The sequence below is a fragment of the Delphinapterus leucas genome, chromosome 13, assembly GCF_059928025.1.
Source record: "Delphinapterus leucas isolate spDelLeu-1000000601 "Yukka" chromosome 13, BTC_Dleu_Yukka2, whole genome shotgun sequence".
NCBI lineage: Eukaryota > Metazoa > Chordata > Mammalia > Artiodactyla > Monodontidae > Delphinapterus > Delphinapterus leucas.
The window spans coordinates 62,567,549-62,591,040 of record NC_143141.1 but is presented as its reverse complement, the minus strand read 5'-3'; the positions used below and the strand labels follow the sequence as shown (position 1 = coordinate 62,591,040).

General features: G+C 42.3%; 1 protein-coding gene across 5 annotated transcripts in view; it reads right to left on the bottom strand.

Moving 5' to 3' along the window:
- Positions 1-5,429: 5,429 nt before the first annotated feature.
- The window catches only part of THUMPD2 (THUMP domain 2 tRNA and snRNA guanosine methyltransferase), a 45,640-nt gene continuing 27,577 nt past the window's right edge, over positions 5,430-23,492 (bottom strand). For 3 of the 5 annotated variants that reach the window (XM_089923251.1, XM_022573996.3, XM_089923252.1), the window contains 2 exons: positions 12,782-12,890; positions 5,430-6,385 (listed from right to left, as the gene is read on the bottom strand). In XM_089923251.1, the coding sequence (XP_089779377.1) occupies positions 6,061-6,385; positions 12,782-12,890 (434 nt within the window). In that variant the 3' untranslated portion in view covers positions 5,430-6,060. Of the gene's footprint in view, positions 6,386-9,836; positions 12,891-23,492 lie in introns of those variants that run through there. The other 2 variants (XM_089923253.1, XM_089923254.1) reach the window with 2 other exon arrangements.

Sequence of the window (23,492 nt, the reverse complement as noted above, 5' to 3'; positions counted from 1 at the left end):
AAAAGGATAAATGCGAAACAGATGTGAACATCCTACTGAGAATGAGATGGGCAGTGCCTGGAGGACAGGAGTGGGCTTTAGTAACCCAGGTGTGTGGGGCAGGGTCTCCAGCTGCAATCGACAGAATATGCTCTAGGTAGTTTAGCAGAAAAGGAGTTCATTGAAAAAATACATTAAGGTGTTCAAGAGGGCAGGAAATTAGTCTAGGTGGCTACTCAACCAGGAACACCAACCAACTGACATGACAGGGCTGTTGTCACAATGACCCACTGCAGCCTCTGCTGGGTGCCCATAGCACAGCTTGTACCATTGCTTTTGGGCCCTGAATGCTGCGCTCTGTCCCTACTGACTCCTGAGGCTAGATGCTTCTGACACCCTTCCGGAAAGCAGATTCCATCATGGTGCCTGCTTCATTAGAAGGGACGTGGTAACAGGCATCCCTCCCACTTTCACCCCTTGGTCCCTTTTTTCTGACTTTTGGGGAAAGATCGCCATCTACTGGTCGCTGGGTCATAGCACACACAGCATCCTGCAGGGCGGCGTCTCAGCCTCTCAAGGACTTCTCTGCTGGCACAGTTGAGTGTCGAGTAGCCCATTCCACCCTGCCCTCAGGCCTTACGTTTCAGGTGATGCGTAGATGCCATAGGACTAGAAATTCTGTGAGCCTAGGTCTATTGCCTCACACACACCACTGTAACTGAACTCTGGTGAAAAGCATTGTTGCCGGGAAACAAATGATAGTGAATTAAGGCAATTTGGGAAGTTCATGAAAGGTGTGTCTGGTCTGGAGAATCCAAGTCCAGAGTGAGCAGTGAGTCCAGTGAGGACAAGTGACTGCCCTCTCTGCAAGGGAAGGGTCTCCACTCTAACCCCCTCCTCGGTGGGGTATTATAACAAGTCTCGGGGTTGGTCACTGCTGCTGAAAATTCATCAGCAGGGGCAGTAGGCAGTTAGCCTTGATGAGAAGTCCTTGTTGGGCCAATGCATTATCTCTGTCCCTGAAACCATGCACTTTGTCCATGAGGCCTTTGAGCGAGGGTGGCTGAGGACAGGGGCCGAAGGCACAGGGCAGGCAATCTGCCGCTTGAACACTTAGAACCTCATGCATGGCGGGAATTCTTGACTTTTCCAGTGGTTAAGACCCAAAGACTCTCCCGCACTGGGGCCCGTTCTGAGATGTCCAGCCACATTCCTCTACCCCAGACCTCCTTTCATGTCGCCGACCATCCTTTCCGAGTGGTAGCCACTGCCCATGACATGGTGGGTTATCTTCCTCCCAGGTCATCTCTCCTTCTAGGTAAAGTATACAATGCAGACCACGCCAAGTTCTGGTCCCTGAGACGATCTCCTTTCCCCATTGTCCCTCGGCCCCAAGTGGGGCTGAAATGCCTCAGCAGGTGCCAGCCAAACTGGCAGAGCCGTCTCCAAACCAGATTTGACTTTTTTTTCCTCTGGTAAACTGCTCATTGGGAATTCTCCACGGGACCATGGTTGTGAGGAAGGGGAGGGGCGGGGAGGGGCAGGCAGGAGGCGCCTCGCAGGATAAGGTCCCTGCAGCTCACGGGCACCATCCGCCACGTGGCCTCCGGTGCTGATATATACCACTCCCACCTGATGAGGGCGTGCTGCCGGGCTGGGCCCACTGAACTCCTGGCTTGGTGGATCAAATTGCAAGAGGGGCAGTTTAGGTCACGTGGTCACCTAGTCTCCTGTGGTCAAGCCCTCCATAGCAAGAGTTATTTCTAAGAGGAAAATAATTACTTGCATAAGAAAGCCTGGCTTTGCTCCAAAAGCTAAGAGGCTACAGCTGCACTTTCCCTATTGGGATCTGCTGCTGGCTCCACGCAGCATCCAGGCCGGTCACAGACACTCTGAGCGTAATTAGATCTCCCGGGTCCTCCTGGCAAAATGCAGAGATCTTACAGTGTGCCTGGACCAGCTAGAGAGCCCTCCCCTGCTCAGGCCTCCATTAAAAGTAAATGAGGGCTTCCCTGGTGGCGCAGTGGTTGAGAGTCCGCCTGCCGATGCAGGGGACACGGGTTCGTGCCCCGGTCCGGGAAGATCCCACATGCCGCGGAGCGGCTGGGCGCGTGAGCCATGGCCACTGAGCCTGCGCATCCGGAGCCTGTGCTCCGCGGCGGGAGAGGCCACAGCAGTGAGAGGCCCTCATACCACAAAAACAAACAAACAAAAAAAGTAAATGAGTCAAAGCAGCAGACCCCAGGCTGACATAGCTTTGCCTTCAGATGCCAAAGAGCTCCACTGAGCATCTGTGCCTCTTTCTTCTTGGTGGCACTAATAGCTGCGGTTCATACAAAGAGACAGTATTGCTTTTGTTTGTCCATTTTGGTAGGAAGGGGGAGCCTAGGGAGTATGTGACCTTGGTCCTCCAATAATAGACACCCTTGGCCCAGGGTTCGGAAGCCATTGTGCAGATTCTTTCATTGCCGAGGGGAACCGTTCCAACTACGGGCTCAGGAACTGGGGAAATTGCCACATACTTTTTCACTGACAAAATTAAAACAGTCAGAAGTGAACTTCCACGGTCTTCCACCACCACATCCGCCCACCTTCCAGCATCTCCCACTTACAGTCTGTTCTACACTGCGTGTTTCTGTAAATGGACGTTAAATATTATTGCTAAGTAGGGATGATGTCACTGTAATGTGGAAATTGGGTTGGATCACAAGTGATTTTTTTCCCCCAGCACATTATTTTGTTCCACCAGATAAAAGCAGCCGAATGTGCAGGACAGCAACAGGATGAGCTGAATGGAGGAGCTGCAGAAGAATAAGGTACTTTACGTGACGCGTGCTCACTGCTCCTTCCAGGTCTTGGTGGTTTGGCCACAGATTCTGTCTTGGAAGTGCTTGTTGTGTAACTCAGCAGCTTCTACCCTCCTACCAAATTCTAGCAAGCTGTCTTTGCCCTTTTCTTGGAAAGGTGGAATCCTTTATTTTCTGATGCATTTATTTGTTAGGTGTATAAAGTTTTTTAAAAACTATGTTTGTTGGTGCTTTTGCTAGTGTGCAGTTTGCAAAGTTGGATAGGTTTGGAATGGTCTGCCCCAACGCTATTTTTTCCATAAATTGTTATTTTTAGTGCATGAGTTTGGGAATGAAAAAATGTTCAGGAGCACATTTATCCTGTTATGGCAGAAATGCCTGCATGCTTCTTCCCACTTGTAACCATGGAGAAATTATTCACGCTGTTATCAAAAGCTGATTCCTCCTCCTGTGGACTCATCCCCTTATTCAAGGACATGGCTCTGGTGTTTATCTCCCTTTTCCTAGCTCATCAGCTTTTTGCTTTTCCTGCAACATTCTCTTCCAACATAAAAAAAACATGCTGCTACTTCTCCCATCTTAAGAAAAAGTCACTCCCTCGACTCCATGTCCCCTGCCACAACCTACTACCTCCATTCTTTGCTCCCTTTTCAGCAAAACTAGTGGAAAGAGTTGCCTATACTCACTACCTCTGGCTCTTTTCCCATTTTCTCTGAAGCCCAACCCAGTGTGGTTTTGCTTCTTCTCCACGCCATCAAAATTCCCATTGTCAAGGTCACTCGTGACCTCCTCATTGCTAAATCCAACGGTCAGTTTCCAGTCCTTCTCGTACTAGGCTGGTTAGCAGCGTTTAATAGTTGGTCACTCCCTCCACCATATTCTTTGTTCATTTGCCTCCCAGGCCACGGCTCTTGTTTTCTTCCTGCCTCACTGGTTGTTCCTTCTCAGTCTCCCTTGCAGATCCCTCTTCTGTTGGAGGAACCTAGGGCTTGGCCCGGGTCCTCTTCCCTTCTTTCCTCCACTCCATCCTTTGGTGATCCCATCCAGTTTCCTGGCACCTTTACGCTGCAAATTCCCAAATTCCTGTCTCCAGAACGGACGTCTGGCTTAAACTGCAGACTGTATATTCAACTGCCTACTCAGCACCTGCACTTGGATGTTTAATGCCCATCTCAAACTGAGCAAGTCTGAAGCGAAACTTCTGGTATTTCCCACCAAGCCCGGCCCTCCGGTAGTTTCTCCTTGATCAGTTGACTAGGAAACTCCACTGTTTCAGGTGCTCGGCCAAAAATCTTATAGTCATTCCTGCCTCTTCTCCACTTATCACGCCACACATCGAACACATCAGCAGATCCTGCTGATTATACTTGCAAAATATACCCAGAATCCAGCTGCCTCTTACCACCTCTACTGCTACTGCCCTGGGACAAGATTATTGCAAAAAACTGGATTATTGCAAGAAACTCCCAACTGGCCTCTCTACTTCCCACCTTGCCTCCCTCCAATTGATTCACAACACAGTGGTTACAGTGATCCTGTAAAATGTATGTTAGACTGCGACTTGTTCAAAACTCTACAGTGGTTTTGAGTCAAAGCCTTCTAACAGTCTTCAAGGTCCTATGCGATCTAACCTGCCCCCCTTCCCCCCACCACTCACTTCCTCTTTAACCCCTCTTTCTCCCCTCCACTCACTCTACTCCAGCCACTGGTGCTTCTCTGCTGTTCCTCAAACACATCAGCCACCTTCTTGCCACAGGGCCTTTGCAATGGCTGTTCCATATGCCTGGACACTCTTCCATGCCCTTCACATATTTCCTCAAATCTCACATTCTCTATTAAGAATGCAAGGGGGCTTCCCTGGTGGCACAGTGGTTGAGAGTCTGCCTGCCGATGCAGGGGACACGGGTTCATGCCCCGGTCCGGGAAGATCCCACATGCGGCGGAGCGGCTGGCCCATGAGCCATGGCCTCCGAGCCTGTGCGTCTGGAGCCTGTGCTCCGCAACGGGAGAGGCCACAGCAGTGAGAGGCCCGCGTACCGCAAAAAAAAAAAAAAAAAAGAATGCATAACACTTGTCCCCATCCTCCTGTGCGCCCCTAATCACTGCTCCCCCTGCAAGGCCCCTCATCTTTTAACCTATCAAATAAATTACCTGTTATGTCTATCATTTCTTATCTGTCTCCCCCACTAGATTTAAGTCCTATGAGGGCAGGGATCTGTTTGGTTCACTGATATGCTCCAAGGGCCTAGAACAGTGCCTTGGCAGATAGGAGGTTTGCAATAAATATTTACCATATAAATATGTGATAGGCTACAGTCCCACTGGGCCCACTGTGAGGTGCTCCCAGGTAAAAATTCCACGTATCACCTGTGCCACACTCGCCCCACACTGACCAGTGGACCTTGACACTGGGCCTAGGTTACATGCCACACCCTAGCTGGAAAACAAGTTTTTGCTTCTGTTTTGGAGAGGTGGGATTCACAAGGTGAGAGTTTTCCCCAGCGTGGAAAGGTGGTTCAGATGGTACTAAAGCAGCCACAAAGCTAAGTCACTACACTGGACTACTGAAAAAAACGAAATCATATTTTTCCTCAATTTCCTGTTTCTTTAAGTAGTGAACACAAGGAATGCACTCAAATTAAATGAGAGTGAGGTGACAGTTTATTAATACTTTCACAAAAAATACGAAGTTTATCTTCCGTCATGTGGGAGGATATTGGCTTAATTCGTATTATTATTCCCACTGATGTTTCACATAATGTGGGACATATAAAATGTACTGCAGATAAAAGTTATTTTCATTCCAACAGAGAAGAAAATGACAGGTGCAAAAAAATCAAGTTTAATATCAAAAGAAAGTTGATATCAACACATAAAAGTTTCTACATTTCAAAAAATGTGACAGTGAAAATATTACTAAACTTGTGATGAGTGAGATATACTTTATGCTGAGCCTCTGAAACTTTTGCTTTGAAGTTGAATCTTCTGCTCATAAATAGAGCAAGCAGAGCAGACCTTTTCATATTCTGACAGAAGGCCAAGTTTAAGAGTCCTTTAGTTCAAATATCCATTAATTGTTCTTTGTCAGAAACACTCTTTAGAGTGTAAAACAGAAGCTCTTATGAAGAACAGGTGTCCAGCAGCCACCGCCCTGTCTTAGGGGAGTCTGTTTACTTGGAAGCCTCTGGCACTGTCAAGATTCCAGAGACAACCCTCTTCAACTCTGTACAGCTGACGTACGAGGACTTGAACGTGGCTCACAGTAGCAAGCCCGCTATTGCCCAGGGGAGTGCGACTTCTTATATTTGTATATGAGTGCATCTGTTTTTCCAAGGCTAACTCTGTAGCATTCCACTGGCACCAAAGAGCCGAATGGTGGCATTCCGTCCAAGCACTCCTGGTTACTGGCTGCAAAGGAAGATGACGCTGGCTGTGATATGGCAGCTTTTTCTTCAGGATTCAAGAGCTCTGTGCTTCCAGGTTTATCCGTGCGGCTGCCCTTGGAATTCAAAGGGACGCTGCTCTCTTCACAACCTTTAAGGCGCCTGTGGTGATCTTCGCTAAGCAACAACACGATGGTCCCGCCAACACGAAGCACCCTGTGACAAAAAAAAATGGTAATTGGTGGGAGTATTTCCCCCTTTGTAGACAACACACAATCCCACTTTGTTTAAAATACTTGGTGTTTTTAATCTGAAATTTAATTTTATCTATTTAAATGCGAGGATTTTGATAATTAGGTGGTATCTCCCATAATGCATATTCATTATAGTAATTATGAAATCACCAGTACAAATCTGCTTTAATTATCTATTTTTACTCTATTTAAAAGGCAAGCCTCCAAGTAATGTGTAGTCACAGTTTAATATATGATTGCACAAAGGAAAAGGCAAATGAAAGAATCCCGAGGAATTGGCGCATGTGAAAGGCAGCAGGCTGATGGCAGAAGAAAGTCACCAGGAAGGAGTGAGGACATGAACAAAGAAAGGGCAAAAGGGAAGATCAGAAAAAGAAGGGAAGACCTTGAAATGTCAGCTTGTGGAGGAGAATTCATTTTCTCAATCATCTGACCAAAGTCCATATGGCACTTCCGTGGGAAAAGTGATAAAGGACATACTGTCCCCTGAGTTGCTAAAGAGAGGACTGAGCAGTGGGAGAGAGGCAAGGGAAGAGTGAAAGAGTGAGGTGCTGTGGGAGCACCTTAGGTGGGGCCCACACCCAGCACTGAGAGTGGGGAAGATCCCCAGGGGATGCGAATACCTGCAGCGGGTGTGAAGGACACGCAGGCGTGGGCCGGGCCGAGGGACAGGGCGGGGCTAGAGCAAGGGGGGCGCTGGAGGCCGAGAAAGGAGCCAAGACGGGGAGCAGCGGAAAACAGGAGGCACTGGAAGTGCTTCAGCTCAAGGGCAGGTCAGAGGGGGCCGGGAGGAGGGGCAGGGCAAGAGCTCCGTTTGTGAAGTGCCGAGCTTGGGGGCCGACCGGCAGCTGGACGTCCAGCCTGCGGGTGATGAGAAAGGCCAGCGCTCGAGGTGGAGATTTCACAGTTTCCAGCAGTAAACGGCAGATGAAGCCATCATGGGGCACGAGATCACCTGCGGTGGCAGAACAGAGAGAGGAGAGACAAGGGGCCAAGGAACAGACTTAACATTCAAGGAAGGAGGAAGAGCCCATGAAACAGCCTGGGAGAAAGTCTGGACCACGGTGATGTCATGGGAGCCAGAAGAGTAGAGTTTCAAGAAAGGAATGAATAGTCTCAACAGCGTCAAATGCTACGGGACTAACAAGCGACGAGGGGATGAGAAGTTATTAGTGACTTAGTCGAGGGCAGGAGCCAATGCTGGTCTGTCGGAGTCAATGGGGGGCGGGAAGGTGAGGAAGCAGGGACGGCGAGTGTAGACTTCTCTTTGGAGAAGCTTGGCTGCAGAGGTAAGGAAACCGGGCGGCAGCTAGAGGACCAAGACTTAACGGGAACCCCCCCGCCACGCCCAGCAAAGACGTCAGGAGCTTCAGCAGCTTTCCCTTATCTAAACAGTCAGCCCGTCTAGACGAGTCCGCCTCCAAACGACATCACAGATTCATCCACTTCAGCCTACGCTCATGCTTCTCCTGAACTAACGCAACCCGACAGGCCTGGTTCCCATTCCTGTCACCATCTCCCCACCTCCCCTTCCCAGTTTCCACACAGGACACAACTGCAAATCCCTGAGACCTCTCTCTCTTCCATTATACTTCAAAGAAACTCTCAACTCCCACTTGCTTGCTTCCCTTTGCCCACTATGCTTTCCACACACCAACCTCCCTTCTCACATCAGGACGTCCAGCCCTGTTGTTTGTGTGGCACTGACACCCACTCCCTTGTCCCAGAGGTCAAACACCATCTCCTTGGAGAGGCCTTTCCTGAGCATCTATCTAAGGTAGGCACTGCTTCTCTCTCATTCACTCTCTGGCAAAAATGTCCCTTTTAGTTTCCTTCATGTTACCAATCATGATCTGAAATTATCCTGTTGATTTATTCATGATCTGTCTTCCCACGCTGGAGTGCCAGCCCCAGGTGAGCAGAGGCTCTGTCCTGTTCACAGCCAAAGCCCCAGTGCCTAGTACAGCGGGTGGATATGCAAGGCCACAAAAGTGTCCTGGGAAGGGATGGCTGGATCTGGAAAGAACGAGGAGATGAACAGGTTGAAGATAAGAATGAGAAGTGGGCAGAGAACGATCCTTGAGGAGGTAGGAACCAAGGGGATAAACGCAGGCTACTGGGAGAGGAGGGGGCGAGATGAGGACAGATGTGGCTGTACCAGGGGACGGAAACAAAAACCATACAAGTATCTCTAAACACACAGGAGAAAACATCATTAAGATAATAAATGAGATACAATTTTTTACCTACCACATTAACAAAAATAAAAAGACTACCATACTTAGGATGGCAAGATTTAGGAGAAAATGAGTACTCCCAAAGACAAAAACTGGTATAACTTTTTTGACAGTAGTTTAGCAATAATGTATCAAAAATATGGAATGTACATAACCTTTGACCCAGCAATCTCACTTCTAGGAAATTATTCTAAGATATAAGAGTAGAAGCAGAAGCAGTAGTATAATAACAGTGACAATAATGGCAGTGACAGCTAATATTTATTGAGTACTTATTATGTGCCAGCCACTGTGTTAAATGCTTTGTATTATATATCATTTAATCCTCAGAATTCAAGTATATTCTGTTAGCACAGCCATTTTGCAGATGAAGAAACTGAGGCACCGTGGTTTTAAGTAACTTGGTTATTACAGTAAGTTTGAAAAACTGTTTGGTGCAAAGATGTTCAGAGCGTTGTTCTTTATTAAAATGAAAAAGTGGGAGTCACCTAAATGCTCATCCCTATTATGTATACGGGCTACATAATGGTGTATCAGGTACATTATAACAACTGATCAGAAAGGAGATTCATGACATATATATATATATATATATATATATATTTTTTTTTTTTTTTTGCTTTATGCGGGCCTCTCACTGTTGTGGCCTCTCCCGTTGCGGAGCACAGGCTCCGGACGCGCAGGCTCAGCAGCCATGACTCACGGGCCCAGCCGCTCTGTGGCATGTGGGATCTTCCCGGACCGGGACACGAACCCGTGTCCCCTGCATCGGCAGGTGGACTCTCAACCACTGCACCACCAGAGAAGCTCTCGTGACATATTTTTTGAGTGGGAAAAAAAAAAAGGTTATACAGTGCAGTAAATTAAGGATGATCCTATTTATGTATGGCTAGAATTGAAAACACGTTATCTATTTGTGTGTATGTCCATGGAATAATGTCTAGCAGGACATTCACCAATTAATTTACTATAAATTTTTTCACATAATGGAGAAAATAAGAAAGTAAAAATCACCTGAAATCCTGCCACTCAGAGATGAACATTTTTGATAAATGTTCTTCTAGGCAACTTTCCATGATCATATACACATAATTTCTTACTAAGAAAGCTATTCAGAAATTATAAAGCAACATTTCCCAAATTGTATTCCTCTGAACACTAGTGTAGTATGAGAGATTATTTCTTGCTAAAAAAAAAAAAACCCAAGAATTATGTGGTCAATAAGTTGGGGGAAACTCTGTATCAAACAACACAAAAGAGATTTCTCTTTGCATGTGAACCTGCAAGACTAGGGGTAGGTGATACAAATACCCAAATTATTTGAACTTGGAAGGCATTAGGCCTTAACCTTCTACCACTAATCTCTGTTCCAAGCAGTCTGGTATATTCATTTTTTTTTTAATGAGGTGTTTTTTTTTTTTAACATTAATTAATTAATTTATTGGCTGTGTTGGGTCTTGGTTGCTGCGCGCCGGCTTTCTCTAATTGCGGCGAGCGGGGCCTACTCTTCGTTGCGGTGCGCGGGCTTCTCATTGCGGTGGCTTCTCGTTGTGGAGCGTGGGCTCTAGGCGCGTGGGCTTCAGTAGTTGTGGTGGGCTCTAGAGCACAGGCTCAGTAGTTGTGGCGCACAGGCTTAGCTGCTCCGTGGCATGTGGGATCTTCCCGGACCAGGGCTCAAATCTGTGTCCCCTGCATTGGCAGGGGGATTCTCAACCGCTGCGCCGCCAGGGAAGTCCTACTCACTGTTTTTTGAACACGCTTTTTGCTTCACTATTTACTCAAGAAATACTTGTTGAATATCTGTATGTATAAAACATGGTGCGGTCTCCTTTTTTATTCTTTGCAAATTTCTAAATTTCATTGAAATCATGTTTCTTCCATGAATCCACCTCAAGTCTTTTGGGGATGTAGTGACTTCTTCCTTGAAGCTTAGCAAGTTTAATTTCTAATTTTGCTCATCTGTTTTACATGGTTGTATTTGAGAGGAAAGCGCAAATATTATACTTCTCTGAAGCACTTTACATACGTGAAATTGTTATTGCTGAAATAAATTGAAGGAGGAAATAACTGACCAGAGCAATTATCTGTCTGGGAAGTTAAAATTCTGATTGCATGTCCTTTCCTGAAGAATCCAGTGCTGTTTGACATTCAGGGCCAACTATTTCTACTGCCTATTGTAAACAGGTTTACTGAACTCTTGTATTTTTTCTTATTTTTACTAACACAATTCCCCCTCCATTCCCTTCCATTTACTATCTAGAGTCTTAAACTATTGGTAAACCACTGGGAAAAAAAGGTATGTGTACTTATATATATTTATATACATCCCCATCTACTTTCCCAAAGCATTGGAAGTGGTTTACACTAAAAAAGAGCTAACAGCCCTTCTAGGTGCCTAGCACTGTTCTAAGAGCTTTAAATCCACTGACTCCTCAGGACAATACTATGAAGTAGGTACTATTATTTAAAGATGAGGCACAGGGTGGTTAAGCAACGTGCCTGTGACAGAAGATCTATTGAGTAATAGAGCCAAGATTACAGCCCAGGTATTCTGGCTTCAAAGCCCGTGATCTTCACCACTACATTACACTACACGGCCTGTATAAAACCTCAAACCAGAAAAGTCAAAGGCCAAACGATAAAGGCTGAGGGCAGGTGGCAAGGAAGCTTGGTCACAGGAGCAGGGAAAGTTCCTTATGTACAAATACATAAACTTTGAACTGATTCTATGGAGGCACCTGAATTATGTGGGAAATCTTGAATGTCTTCCTGATTCTCAGGTAAAAATTTAAATTTCCTGAAACAATGTGAGGACAGTCATATCTATCACTGCCTCATTTTCAGTTACCTAGAACAAAAACCAAAACTGGTGTAGAGAAAGTGAGGCTGGTCTAATTTTACTAAAGCTGAAAAGATTGTCTACTCCAAACACTGCCCTCCACTGACTTTTGGAAATGTTTAAAATACACAGCACTAGATCGTCAGGTAGGCTAAGCCACCATCTCTGGTGCAAAGTTCAGGTTAACTGTAAATCTCCATATTAAGTGTAGCATGCTCCCAGAGTAGTATCTCACAACGAGCTGGCTTCATAGTATACCTGGTGAGTTACCTCGCCAGCAAAGGCTGTGCTTATTAACCCTGGTGGCACAACAGAATCACCTGGGGGGCCGTTAAGAAATACCAACGCCCAGATTCTACCCTGGACCAGTTAAGTTAGCCTCGGTGGGGAGGAGTGGAGGATGGGCATCAGTATTTTTCAGAAGCTCCTGAAATGATGTTAAAATGAAGTCAGAGTTACAAAATCTCGAGGGGAACGTGCTGTCAGGCACATATAAGGGGATATAGGAGCTCAGGAAATGGCTGAATTACAGATGCTGAGATCCCAGGTGATGTCATGAGTTAGGTAACTGCGTAACAGGGTTACATACAGGCTCTTGACTGTGTATGTTATCCTGCACCATCAAATGCTCAGTTGAGACAATTTAATATGAACTGACTCCTTATCCATGTCCTTTCTTTCCTCTGCGAAAGGTTCTCCCTTTTATCAACTGAAATGATCAGGAAAATACATATTCAGGCCTCACTGTCTGAACCTCTCCAAGAAACACTTTCCCTGAGGTTGACCTGAGAATCACTACATGAATAGCACCTTTGCATTTTCATTTCACAATCAGTGAAAGTGTCCATTCTATGTGACTGAATGTTCTGTATGTAAATTCTGTTCTGCTGCTTAGTAACTCTGTGACCTTGAGAAAGATCATCTTTCTGGGTCCCAGGTTCTCTCCAGTAAAGTGTGGGGGATTAACACAAAGGAGATAGGGTTTTGGGGAGAATTAGAAGTAAATACGTAAATTAACTAGCTCAGAAACTGAAATATGTCATTGTTTTACATATTCAAATTTCAGGCAGTAATGAAAACTTAATATCTTTTCCTGAATAAACTTATAGTATGATGATACAGAATAACTATTTCAATTAAAAACTTCTGATTTGAAACCTTAGAAAATTAAGCTATAAAAACCGGGAAATTACTAAAATGCAATCAAATCTTAAGAGCTATGATACATTTTGGTTAAATGCCCAATAGCTCAAAAATTGTGGAAATAAATTCAACAACTCACCTTTCCATTTCTTGTATAATGTGTTTGATGTCTTTTCCTAACTTAAACTTTTTCCCAAATGGAATATCGGAAATAATAGTATCGACACTTTCTGAAGGCAATGGCAATTCTGAAACACAAAAATGAGAGAATCTGATGGCAGTAAGTTCAAACATTTGCAACCTAGGTATGAGAAAACTGAAGTACACTGGATTATTTTTGCATATTAAATAAAATTTAGGGTTGCTAATACTGTTTCTAAGGAATTACAAGATCCTGAAAGGCTTTCATAATCACCAAAGATAGATGGCATAGTTGTTGTATTCCGTTCTTTGAAAAGTGTTTTTTTAGGTATTAGTATAATAAAATATGACATAAGCAGAATTTTAAATTAACCAGAAAATTCAACTCTTTAAACATATTACATGAATAGATAATTACTAGATCCAAGAAATATATTAGGATGTCTAGAAAGACCTTTTACAAAATTATGTCCTATAACTTTTATTTTTCTTTTCATGATCATATATAAAATTTTGCATGATCTATTTGTTTTTAAGAGAGGTGGCCCAGAGCTTTCATTGTGGTTTTAAAGGAGACTCAAAGGGTTAAGAACATCTACTTAAGTCCTAAGACTAGAGAAAAGGCCAAACAATCAATAATCAACAAAATGAATATCATCTCTAAAACAAAATACAGTGTTTGATTATCAAATCTAAATTTCCTTCTCAACTTTACATCTTATTCTCAGAAATCAGATTACCATAAGGTAATCTTACCTACACCCAATCTTAACTTCCACATTTTCTGAGTAAACTTTTCACTTTCCAATTATTTTACTTCCACCACCATCTAAACTAAGTTAGATAATCATTTTTATTTTGGAAAGCATCTAATTCTATAGAAGGTGCAATAGAATTTAAATAGTCTTTACTATCTGAATACAAATTTTTGTTGGCGGGAAATTTAAAAACAAAATTAAAAATCCTGTTATCTGGGAGAGTCTAATGAACACTTGCTTATCTTTCCTAGTTCTGACCTTACCTGAGATTAGTAGAAGAGCAGGCTGTTAGAAAACAAGTAACGGGATAATATTCTGTTCGGACTAGGCAGGAAATCTTTTCTCCAGGTCACGTTTTGACTTCATGCCTTTGGTTTTAGGTTACTGATATGGGACACATCCATTTGAACACTGTTAACTATACTTTTTGTGAAACTACTGAAGACAATGTACAGACATGGTTATCAAACGTTTCTACATGAGGAACCAGGCAGTAACTTACTCCTGAGATTGAGCCCAAGTCTTTTGTCTACTTAAACACGTACATACATGAGTTGCCCATCTTCAGATTTGGTAACACTTTTTCCCCTTCTGGTTGGTGTCTATTTTTATTTGTAACTTTTCTACTCTGTATCATATAATTTGCTGAACTGCTTTAAATCATTTTAGAAGCTGAAGGAATAAACTTCGAGATAGAAGAGAGTAACTTTTTACAAAGTTCTAGAGCTGAGTGGTGTCATCTTCCAACAGAACATAAAATAATCTGAACTTTTGTTGATGTGCCTTTTGTTGTGTAGCCTCTGGCGTCAGAGAGCTTGCATTTGGCTCTGCCACTTACTAGCTATGCGACTTTGGGAGATTATTGCTTCAGTTTTCTCATCTGTAAAATGGGATAAGACTACCCATCTCAGAAGTTAACAAGCGAGGAACTCACGGAAAGTATGTAAAACAGTGCCTGGCATGTAACGAGCACTCAGTAACTGTCAGCTATTGTCATTACTTACAATGTCCTCTCTGAGGTGTATAAGGAGATGACAGCCAGGTGGAGACCAGTGGGTCAGAATCCTTCAGGGAAACTCTGCAGAACTTCGCAATTCCTTGTCACAGCGCCTCAAAGGCCTAGGTGGAGCAACTACTTCCAGATGGGCCTCTTTCCAACTCACCTTCCCTTCAGCAGTGGTTCTCAAAGTGTGTCCCTAGAGAAGCAGCATCAGTATCACCTGGGAGCTACAAATGCAAACTCTCGGGGCCCCCAGCCAAACCTGTTTAGTGCATATCAGAATCGACTGAAGGGCTTTGGTGGAACACAGACTGTTGGCCCTGCCTCCAGAGTTTCTGATGCAGAAACTCCGAAAATCACGAGCAGTTGACCCGTAAGATTAAACACGCAGTAAAATCTTTTAAATTATTAAATGTTTAAACTGCCTGTGAACAAAGAGTTTGTAATTAAGGAGATAAAATTCTGAAATAGAAACAGAACTCAAAACAAACAAGTAAATCATCTCTTTTTTACATCTCTGCAGGATGATTCAAGAACATGAAAAAATTTTTAAAAGACTGGTATGTCTTGAACAAAAACTGTCCTATTTACTCCCTCCTTCTGGGAGAAAAATGAGTAAGAACTTCTTAAAACCAGGATTATGGCCCTAAGATATTTTATTCCAAAAGGTTTTAAGAGCCTTTAAGATATCTTTCTTTGTGTCTACTTAGACAAGAGACAAGGTAAATTGAGCACTTTTATAAAATTGGGCACGCCCTTTTTCTATTTTCTTTAATTGTACTTCTGTTTATTATTCTTCCCATCATCCAGGTTTATAACAATGGCATTCTGTCCTGTAATTCTCAGGTGTCCAAAATTAGTTGTATATTTGATCCAATCCTCATGACCATTTTACCTTGGCTTTCTCTACTCCTCAGTTGGTTCATCTCTTAAATATCTGGATTTTATTTTTTTCCCCCCTCAAAAGTGCTTATTAGTGAAATGTTGCCTGAACCTTTTTATATTTGAAAATATCTCTATACTAAAATGACATCTTGGTTGGGCGTGATATTTCTGGGTCCCACTTTGCCTCAGTAACCTTGTAGGTAGCCACTATTCCACTGGCTATTGCTCTACCACTTTGTTTCTTTCCATCACAGCCAGATTTTGAAGTTTATTGCATTAGATTATGCACTTTCCTTATTTGGTTGCTGCTGGTGAAATTTTTCCCTTTTATTTATACTATTCTTTTTCTGATTTCATTAAATACAAGAGAATACAAATACTTCAATGAAGCTGAAGTTTCAATCTGTCTTCTTAATCCATAATGAGTCTTGAATATGCAAAATGTAGTTTGGCATCTGGATCTGGTCACCATTTAATTTATAGTCCAAACAGAAATCTTTATTTATTTATTGAAGTATAATTGATTGAATGATTCAGGTATACAGCACAGTGATTCAGTTTTTATATATGTATAAATATATATATAAAAGAATATACATATGTATTCTTTTCCAGAATCTCTTCCATTATAGCAAACAGAAACATTTTTGAGAACAAAGAGGTTAGAAATAAAATTATATACTTTTTGAGATATTTATTGTCTAACAAATTGGTTTATTATTATGGTGAACCTAAAAAATAACATATCTGGCATAGTGAAGTTTAAAATAATTTTTTTATTGGAGTATAGTTGATTTACAATGTTGTGTTAGTGAAGTTTTTTTTTGCAGTACGTGGCCCTCTCACTGTTGTGGCCTCTCCCGTTGCGGAGCACAGGCTCCGGACGCGCAGGCTCAGTGGCCATGGCTCACAGGCCTAGCCGCTCCGCGGCATGTGGGATCTTCCCGGACCGGGGTACGAACCCGTTTCCCCTGCCTCGGCAGGTGGACTCTCAACCACTGCGCCACCAGGAAAGCCCTGAAGTTTTCTTTTTTTAAATAAAAACTTAAAATATTATTTAACATTAAAAATAAGTGAAATACTTATGGTCTGTACTCATATGCTGAGCAGTTTCTTGGATGCATCAGCTCTAATACCACGTCATCACTGGCATTTTTCAGAAGAAGGTAGTATTTTTGTTTGTTTTTTGCGGTACGCGGGCCTCTCACTGTTGTGGCCTCTCCCGCTGCGGAGCACAGGCTCCGGACGCGCAGGCCCAGCGGCCATGGCTCACGGGCCCAGGCGCTCCGCGGCAGGTGGGATCCTTCCGGACCGGGGCACGAACCCGCGTCCCCTGCATCGGCAGGCGGACTCCCAACCACTGCGCCACCAGGGAAGCCCAGTATTTTTTTTTAAAATATGGACTTCTAAAATTTTTCGTACAGTTGCTTGCAACATTCTTCAAAGTTTCATTTTTACGGTTGATAGTACGATAGAGCTCAGAGTAAATTCTGCTATATGGAGGAGACTCTCAATTCTATTTTTTTCATGGGGAAAGTGTAAATATCTCAGCCCTCTGGTTCACAGTCTCTCCATTCAGAGTGCCTTTGACAAATATTTTCACAACACAAAACGCAAATAAGTTGTCTCTATCATTCTTTTAATTGTTATGACAAATTTAGAGGCTGTAAAATCTAAGCCTTCTCAATTTTATTCCATTCCATTCTAGAATATACATTTATCCAATTAAAATTAAGGAAGCCATTAGAAGATTCTTCCTATAATATACCCAAGGTGTATTTACAAATTTCAGAATAAATACTGTGCATAATTGAGCTCTCACTGTTTTAATTTGTTCATTTCTTCCTTGGTGTTTGTAGGGATAGCTTTTAATGTCCAGTTGCCAGTTTTGTTTTTTATAACTGCGATTCATCAAAACTTCCAAAAACTTAAGGTTTTTGGCACTCCATTTGTTGAATTCTTTGATTACAGATTTCCAATGAATTTTGAAAGAAATGCAACTGCAATTAGGCAACTTGTTTATTTTAAAAAGTTTATAGCACAATTATAGGATACCCTGGCTGATTTACAAAGTAATTCTTCAAAGGCTTCAACATTTTTTAAAACATTTAAGTATAGTTGACTTACAGTATTGTGCCAATCTCACTGTACAGCAAAGTAACTCAGTTATACACATATATACATTCTTTTTTATGTTCTTTTCCATTATGGTTTATCCCAGGAGATTGGATATAGTTCCTTGTGCTACACAGTAGGACCTTGTTGTTTATCCATTCTAAATGTAATAGTTTGCATCTACCAACCCCAAACTCCCAGTCCATCCCACTCCCTCCCCGCTCCCCCTTGGCAACCACAAGTCTGATCTCTATGTCTGTGAGTCTGTTTTGTAGATATGTTCATTTGTGCCACATTTTAGATTCCATATATAAGTGATATCATATGGTATTTGTCTTTTTTTAAAAATAAATTTATTTTACTTTTGGCTGCGTTGGGTCTTTGTTGCTGAGCGCGAGCTTTCTCTAATTGCAGCTAGTGGGGGCTACTCTTCATTGTGGTGCGTGGGCTTCTCATCGTGGTGGCTTCTCTTGTTGCGGAGCACAGGCTCTAGGTGCGCAGGCTTCAGTAGTTGTGGCCGGGGGGCTCTAGAGTGCAGGCTCAGTAGTTGTGGTGCACAGGCTTAGTTGCTCCATGGCATGTGGGATCTTCCTGGACCAGGGCTTGAACCCATGTCCCCTGCATTGGCAGGTGGATTCTTAACCACTGCACCACCAGGCAAGTCCCTGTCTTTCTCTTTCTGACTTACTTAGTATGGTAATCTCTAGTTGCATCCATGTTGCTGCAAATGGCATTATTTCATTCTTTTTTTACAGTTGAGTAATATTCCATTGTATATACATGTACCACATCTTTAGCCGTTCATCTGTTGTTGGACATTTAGGTTGTCTTCATGTTTTGGCTATTATGAATAGTGCTATGAACATAGGGGTGCATGTATCTCTTTGAATTATACTTTTGTCCAAGTATATGTCCAGGAGTGGGATTGCTGGATCACATGGTAATTCTATTTTTAGTTTTCTGAGGACCCTCCATACTGTTTTCCATGGTTGCTGCATCAACTTACATTCCCACCAACAGTGTAGGAGGGTTCCCTTTTCTCCACATCTTCTCCAGCACTTGTTGTTTGCAGACTTTTTTTTTTTTTTTTGCGGTACGTGGGCCTCTCACTGTTGTGGCCTCTCCCGTTGTGGAGCACAGGCTCCGGATGCCCAGGCTCAGCGGCCATGGCTCACGGGCTCAGCCGCTCCACGGCATGTGGGATCTTCCCGGACCGGGGCACGAACCCATGTCCCCTGCATCGGCAGGCGGACTCTCAACCACTGCGCCACCAGAGAAGCCCTGCAGACTTTTTAATGATGGCCATTCTGACCAGTGTGGCGTGGTACCTCATTGTAGTTTTGATTTGCATTTCTGTAATAATTAGTGATGTTGGGCACCTTTTCAGGTGCCTACTGGCCATCGGTATGTCTTCTCTGGAGAAATGTCTATTAAGGTCTTCTGCCCACTTTTTTGATTGGGTTGTTTTTTTGTTGTTGAGTTGTATGAGCTGTTTGTATATTTTGGAGATTAAGCCCTTGTCAGATGCACCATCTGCAAATATCTTCTCCCATTCCGTAAGTTGTCTTCTTGTCTTTTTTTTTTTTTTTTATGGTTTCCTTTGCTGTTCAAAAACTTGTAAGTTTGATTAGGTCCCATTTGTTATTGTTTTTATTTCTATTGCCTTGGGAGACTGACCTAAGAAAACATTTGTACAGTTTATGTCAGGGAATGCTTTGCCTATGCTCTCTTCTAGGAATTTTATAGTGTCGTGTCTTATGTTTAAGTCTTTAAGCCATTTTGAGTTTATTTTTGTGCATGCTCTGAGGATGTGTTTTAACTTTATTGATTTACATGCAGCTGTCGAACTTTCCCAACACCACTTGCTGAAGAGACTGTCTTTTTCCCATTTTATATTCTTGAAAGGCTTAAACATTTTTAAACCTACCTAATGATGGGCAAGCAAATAAAGCATGTACAGTCATGCTGAATTACTTTTTTTGCATTCAACCATCTTTATCACAGATAGCCTGCAGTTCAGTTACTCTGCGTATATTAAATTTTTTTTTAAAGTCTGTTATTTTGATAACTTAAGTTTCTATTTCAATTCGGAACATCACAGCTTGTTTGGAGGTAATTATGAATTATGTAGGTACCATGTCAAATTCCAAGTACATTTCTGCTTCACAGGTTACTTTATTTAATAAGAACATTAATTTTCACCATGATGCTGTGGTCCACCAAATAATGCATAAACAGACACACATGCAGTGCCGAGCTGAATTTACAGTAGCATTCAAAATAATGAAAGATGTTTCATCTCTGGCAGAAAAAACTTCCTAAATTTCCAAGAACTGGGGGGTAAAAAAAGCTAAACCACTACTGGAACTGACTTAGCTGATCTTCTTTTTGAAGCATCCGATAACACGGATACAAAAATGGCAACATTTACCTTTCTGCAGAGGTCTTCTGCTAACGGAGCCAACATATTAATAGCTATAGCTTCATTTTATTTATGTACATAAGGAAATTTGGAATTGAAAATGAGCAAAATTAATTTAGAGGAGTGGTCATTTGATCTAAATGAAAAGTCATGCTTCAGAGTGATATTTAAATGCCGTTCTTTCAGCTGCATGTGATAAATACTTAATTTTGGCTCAGCCTCCTTAAAATAATGACGAAGTTTTGAAGTAAATGCTAGATGCTTCTACGAACAGATTTGTTTCATTGGATTAGTGCTATCATCATGGCCCTCACAGTGGATGATAAATGGTAATAAACATTTTACTCAAGTTATCTGTTCATCAACAGCTTTCTTGAGAAATATAAACTTTTTCATTAAATATGCACTTTTAAAACCTAACTGCTGCTGAAAGAGTTTGTTACAGAATAGTAGCATTACCAAATAATAAAAAGGGATTTATACCATATGATAAACCATAAAGCCATTGTAGCAAAAACATTCAAACTCTATGGTGAGCTTCTTACCCCCTATTTCCCACACATATTTCCCACACACCTAACCCATCACTTCCTACACTTCCCCCGACTCCCCAAATGCCAGGGCATCCTGGCAGCTTCATGAATCTTGCAGGATATGGTGTGAGTCACAACACACCTGACTAGAACACCGAGGGCCAGGTGAGCAGGGGCAGGACTGGTATTAGAGGAAAACTCACACTAATAAGAAACAAAATGCAACCACCACATTATGGGGAGCTTACGGGTGTAGAAAAAAGCATATGCCTGATATCTACAAGCGTAGAGACGAAGGCAGAGATGTGACTGAGAACAAAGCACGGTTATTACCAATAATCTTATTATACACTCGTTCACTGAATGTGACAGGCTACAGAATGTCTAGTTAGAAGAAGTGAAAACATTCCCCTTTTTTCACCTGCCTATAATTTTGTCATTTTAGTTAATCATTCGTGTGTTTCTTTTGCTCAAATCTGTATATATATTATACTGAGAATGTAAGTATTTCTGTAGATTTAAAAAAAGCCTAATCAATGACTAATTATTTCCTAAGACAGCCTGCAACATAATATTCATTTGGTTCCAAATTTTCATGATGATTAAAACTTACGAATAAACACGTGCAAAAATTCTGCATGTTAAAGGATTATCTCATCTTATATTAGTAGAGGGTTATAAGATAAAGTGAATGTTACTAAAAAAGTAGAAAAAAATAAGGCCATTAATGCATACAAAGAATAAAGACAGTGATTCTGCAAAAGCACAAATCACGGTAGGAGTTTCATTGAATACTAATGTTCCTAGATGTATCCATGCTTACAGAAGTCTTTAATTCATGCTGTGTGTCAGACACTGGACTCCATGTAGTTATGTAATTAATTCTCACTATGGCCCTATGAAGTAGGTACTAGCTTCATATTATAGATGAGAAAATACAGAGAGGTCCAGTGTTTTGCTGAAGGCTCCACAGTGAAGAAATAACAGTGGATCCAGGATTTATACTCAGTTTGATTCTGAAGTTCATATGTACTCTCATTATAGTAAGAAGTGTGAGATCCTTGTGTAGAAATACAATTCTAAATTGTAGTTATGATTAGAGCTTTAAAAGGTAAAACCAAATTAATGAAGAAAATATACAAAGAATAAATGCTAGAGAGGGTGTGGAGAAGAGGGAACCCTCTTGCACTGTTGGTGGGAATGTAAATTGATACAGCCACTATGGAGAACAGTATGGAGGTTCCTTAAACCACTAAAAATAGAACTACCATACGACCCAGCAATCCCACTACTGGGCATATACCCTGAGAAAACCATAATTCAAAAAGAGTCATGCACCACAATGTTCATTGCAGCACTATTTACAATAGCCAGGACATGGAAGCAACCTAAGTGTCCATTGACAGATGAATGGATAAAGAAGATGTGGCACATATATACAATGGAATATTACTCAGCCATAAAAAGAAACAAAATTGAGTTACTTGTAATGAGGTGTATGGACCTAGAATCTGTCATACAGAGTGAAGTAAGTCAGAAACAGAAAAACTAATACCGTATGCTAACACATATATATGGAATCTAAAAGAAAAAAAAATGGTTCTGATGCACCTAGGGGCAGGACAGGAATAAAGATGCAGATGTAGAGAACGGACTTGAGGACACGGGGAGGGGGAAGGGTAAGCTGGGACGAAGTGAGGGAGTGGCATGGACATATATACACTACCAACTGTAAAATAGATAGCTTGTGGGAAGCAGCCATGTAGCACAGGGAGATCAGCTAGATGCTTTGTCACCACCTAGAGGGGTGGGATAGGGAGGGTGGGAGGGAGATGCAAGAGGGAGGGGATATAGGGATATATGTATACATATAGCTGATTCACTTTGTTATACAGCAGAAACTAATACACCATTGTAAAGCAATTATACTCGAATAAAGTTGTTAAAAAAAAAAGAAAATAAACACTTGTATCTAGCTAGAATGTCCACCTCTAAAGTAGAGGCATACAACGAAAGGGTACTTATTAAATAGTTAATATTGGCCCCTACGTACACAAGACATATAATCCCCCCTAGACTGACTTTTAATATTAAAAGGCTGTGATGTTAAAATAATTTAAAACAGATGTTTTATTCTTTCCTCCAGAAAGTTATCTTGAAAACCAGTAATTCACAAAAGAAAAATCTACAAATGACATAAAGTGAAAAAGGGTTTATCTCACTAGTAATTAAAGGTAAATTTTACAAACTTTTACCAGATTTGTAAAGAGTTAAAAAAATCGTAATAGAACGATAATATCCAGCCTCAACAAAGGCTGAGGGAATGTGCACTACAGTGGCCACACCTGGTCTGGTGTGACCTGTTACAACTTCCATCCTCATGCGCTCTGCCTTCTCGTCACGAGGAGTGCCCGTCCTGCCACTTGTGCACTGCGTCCCATCCTTTCTTGGGGGCTGTGAGTGTATCAGATGAGCAATTCTCTCTCTCCTACACTGTCGAGTTTCTCCTGTTTATCTGTTCATTCTCTTTAGCATAAGAACATGTTGTACTTTTTTAAAAAAAGTGAATGCTATCTTCAGAAAATCCCTGCTTGATCCCTAATCTCACCACTTTCTATTACTGCCTCATCTCTCTGCTCCCCTTACCAGTCAAACTGCCCAAAAGAATGACCAGGACCAGCCGTCTGCAGGCTACCTTCCCCCATTCTCTCCGGGACCCACTCAGGTGGGCAGGTCTATGTTCCCGCTGCTCCACGGAAACAGCCGGGCCATATTTTGCTTCACCGCCCAGCAGCATCTGACACAGCTGATGGTTCTTCCTCAGATTCTCTCTTACCTTCTCATCACTGGTTGTTCCTTTACTAGATTCTCACCCTCCAGAACGCTAAGCATCTCATCCTCAGAGAAAGCCTCTCTTTTCTCTATTTGTACTTATTTCCTAGGTGATCTCATGGATTTAAATGTGATCTATACTAGTGATGTCTATCTTCTCCCTT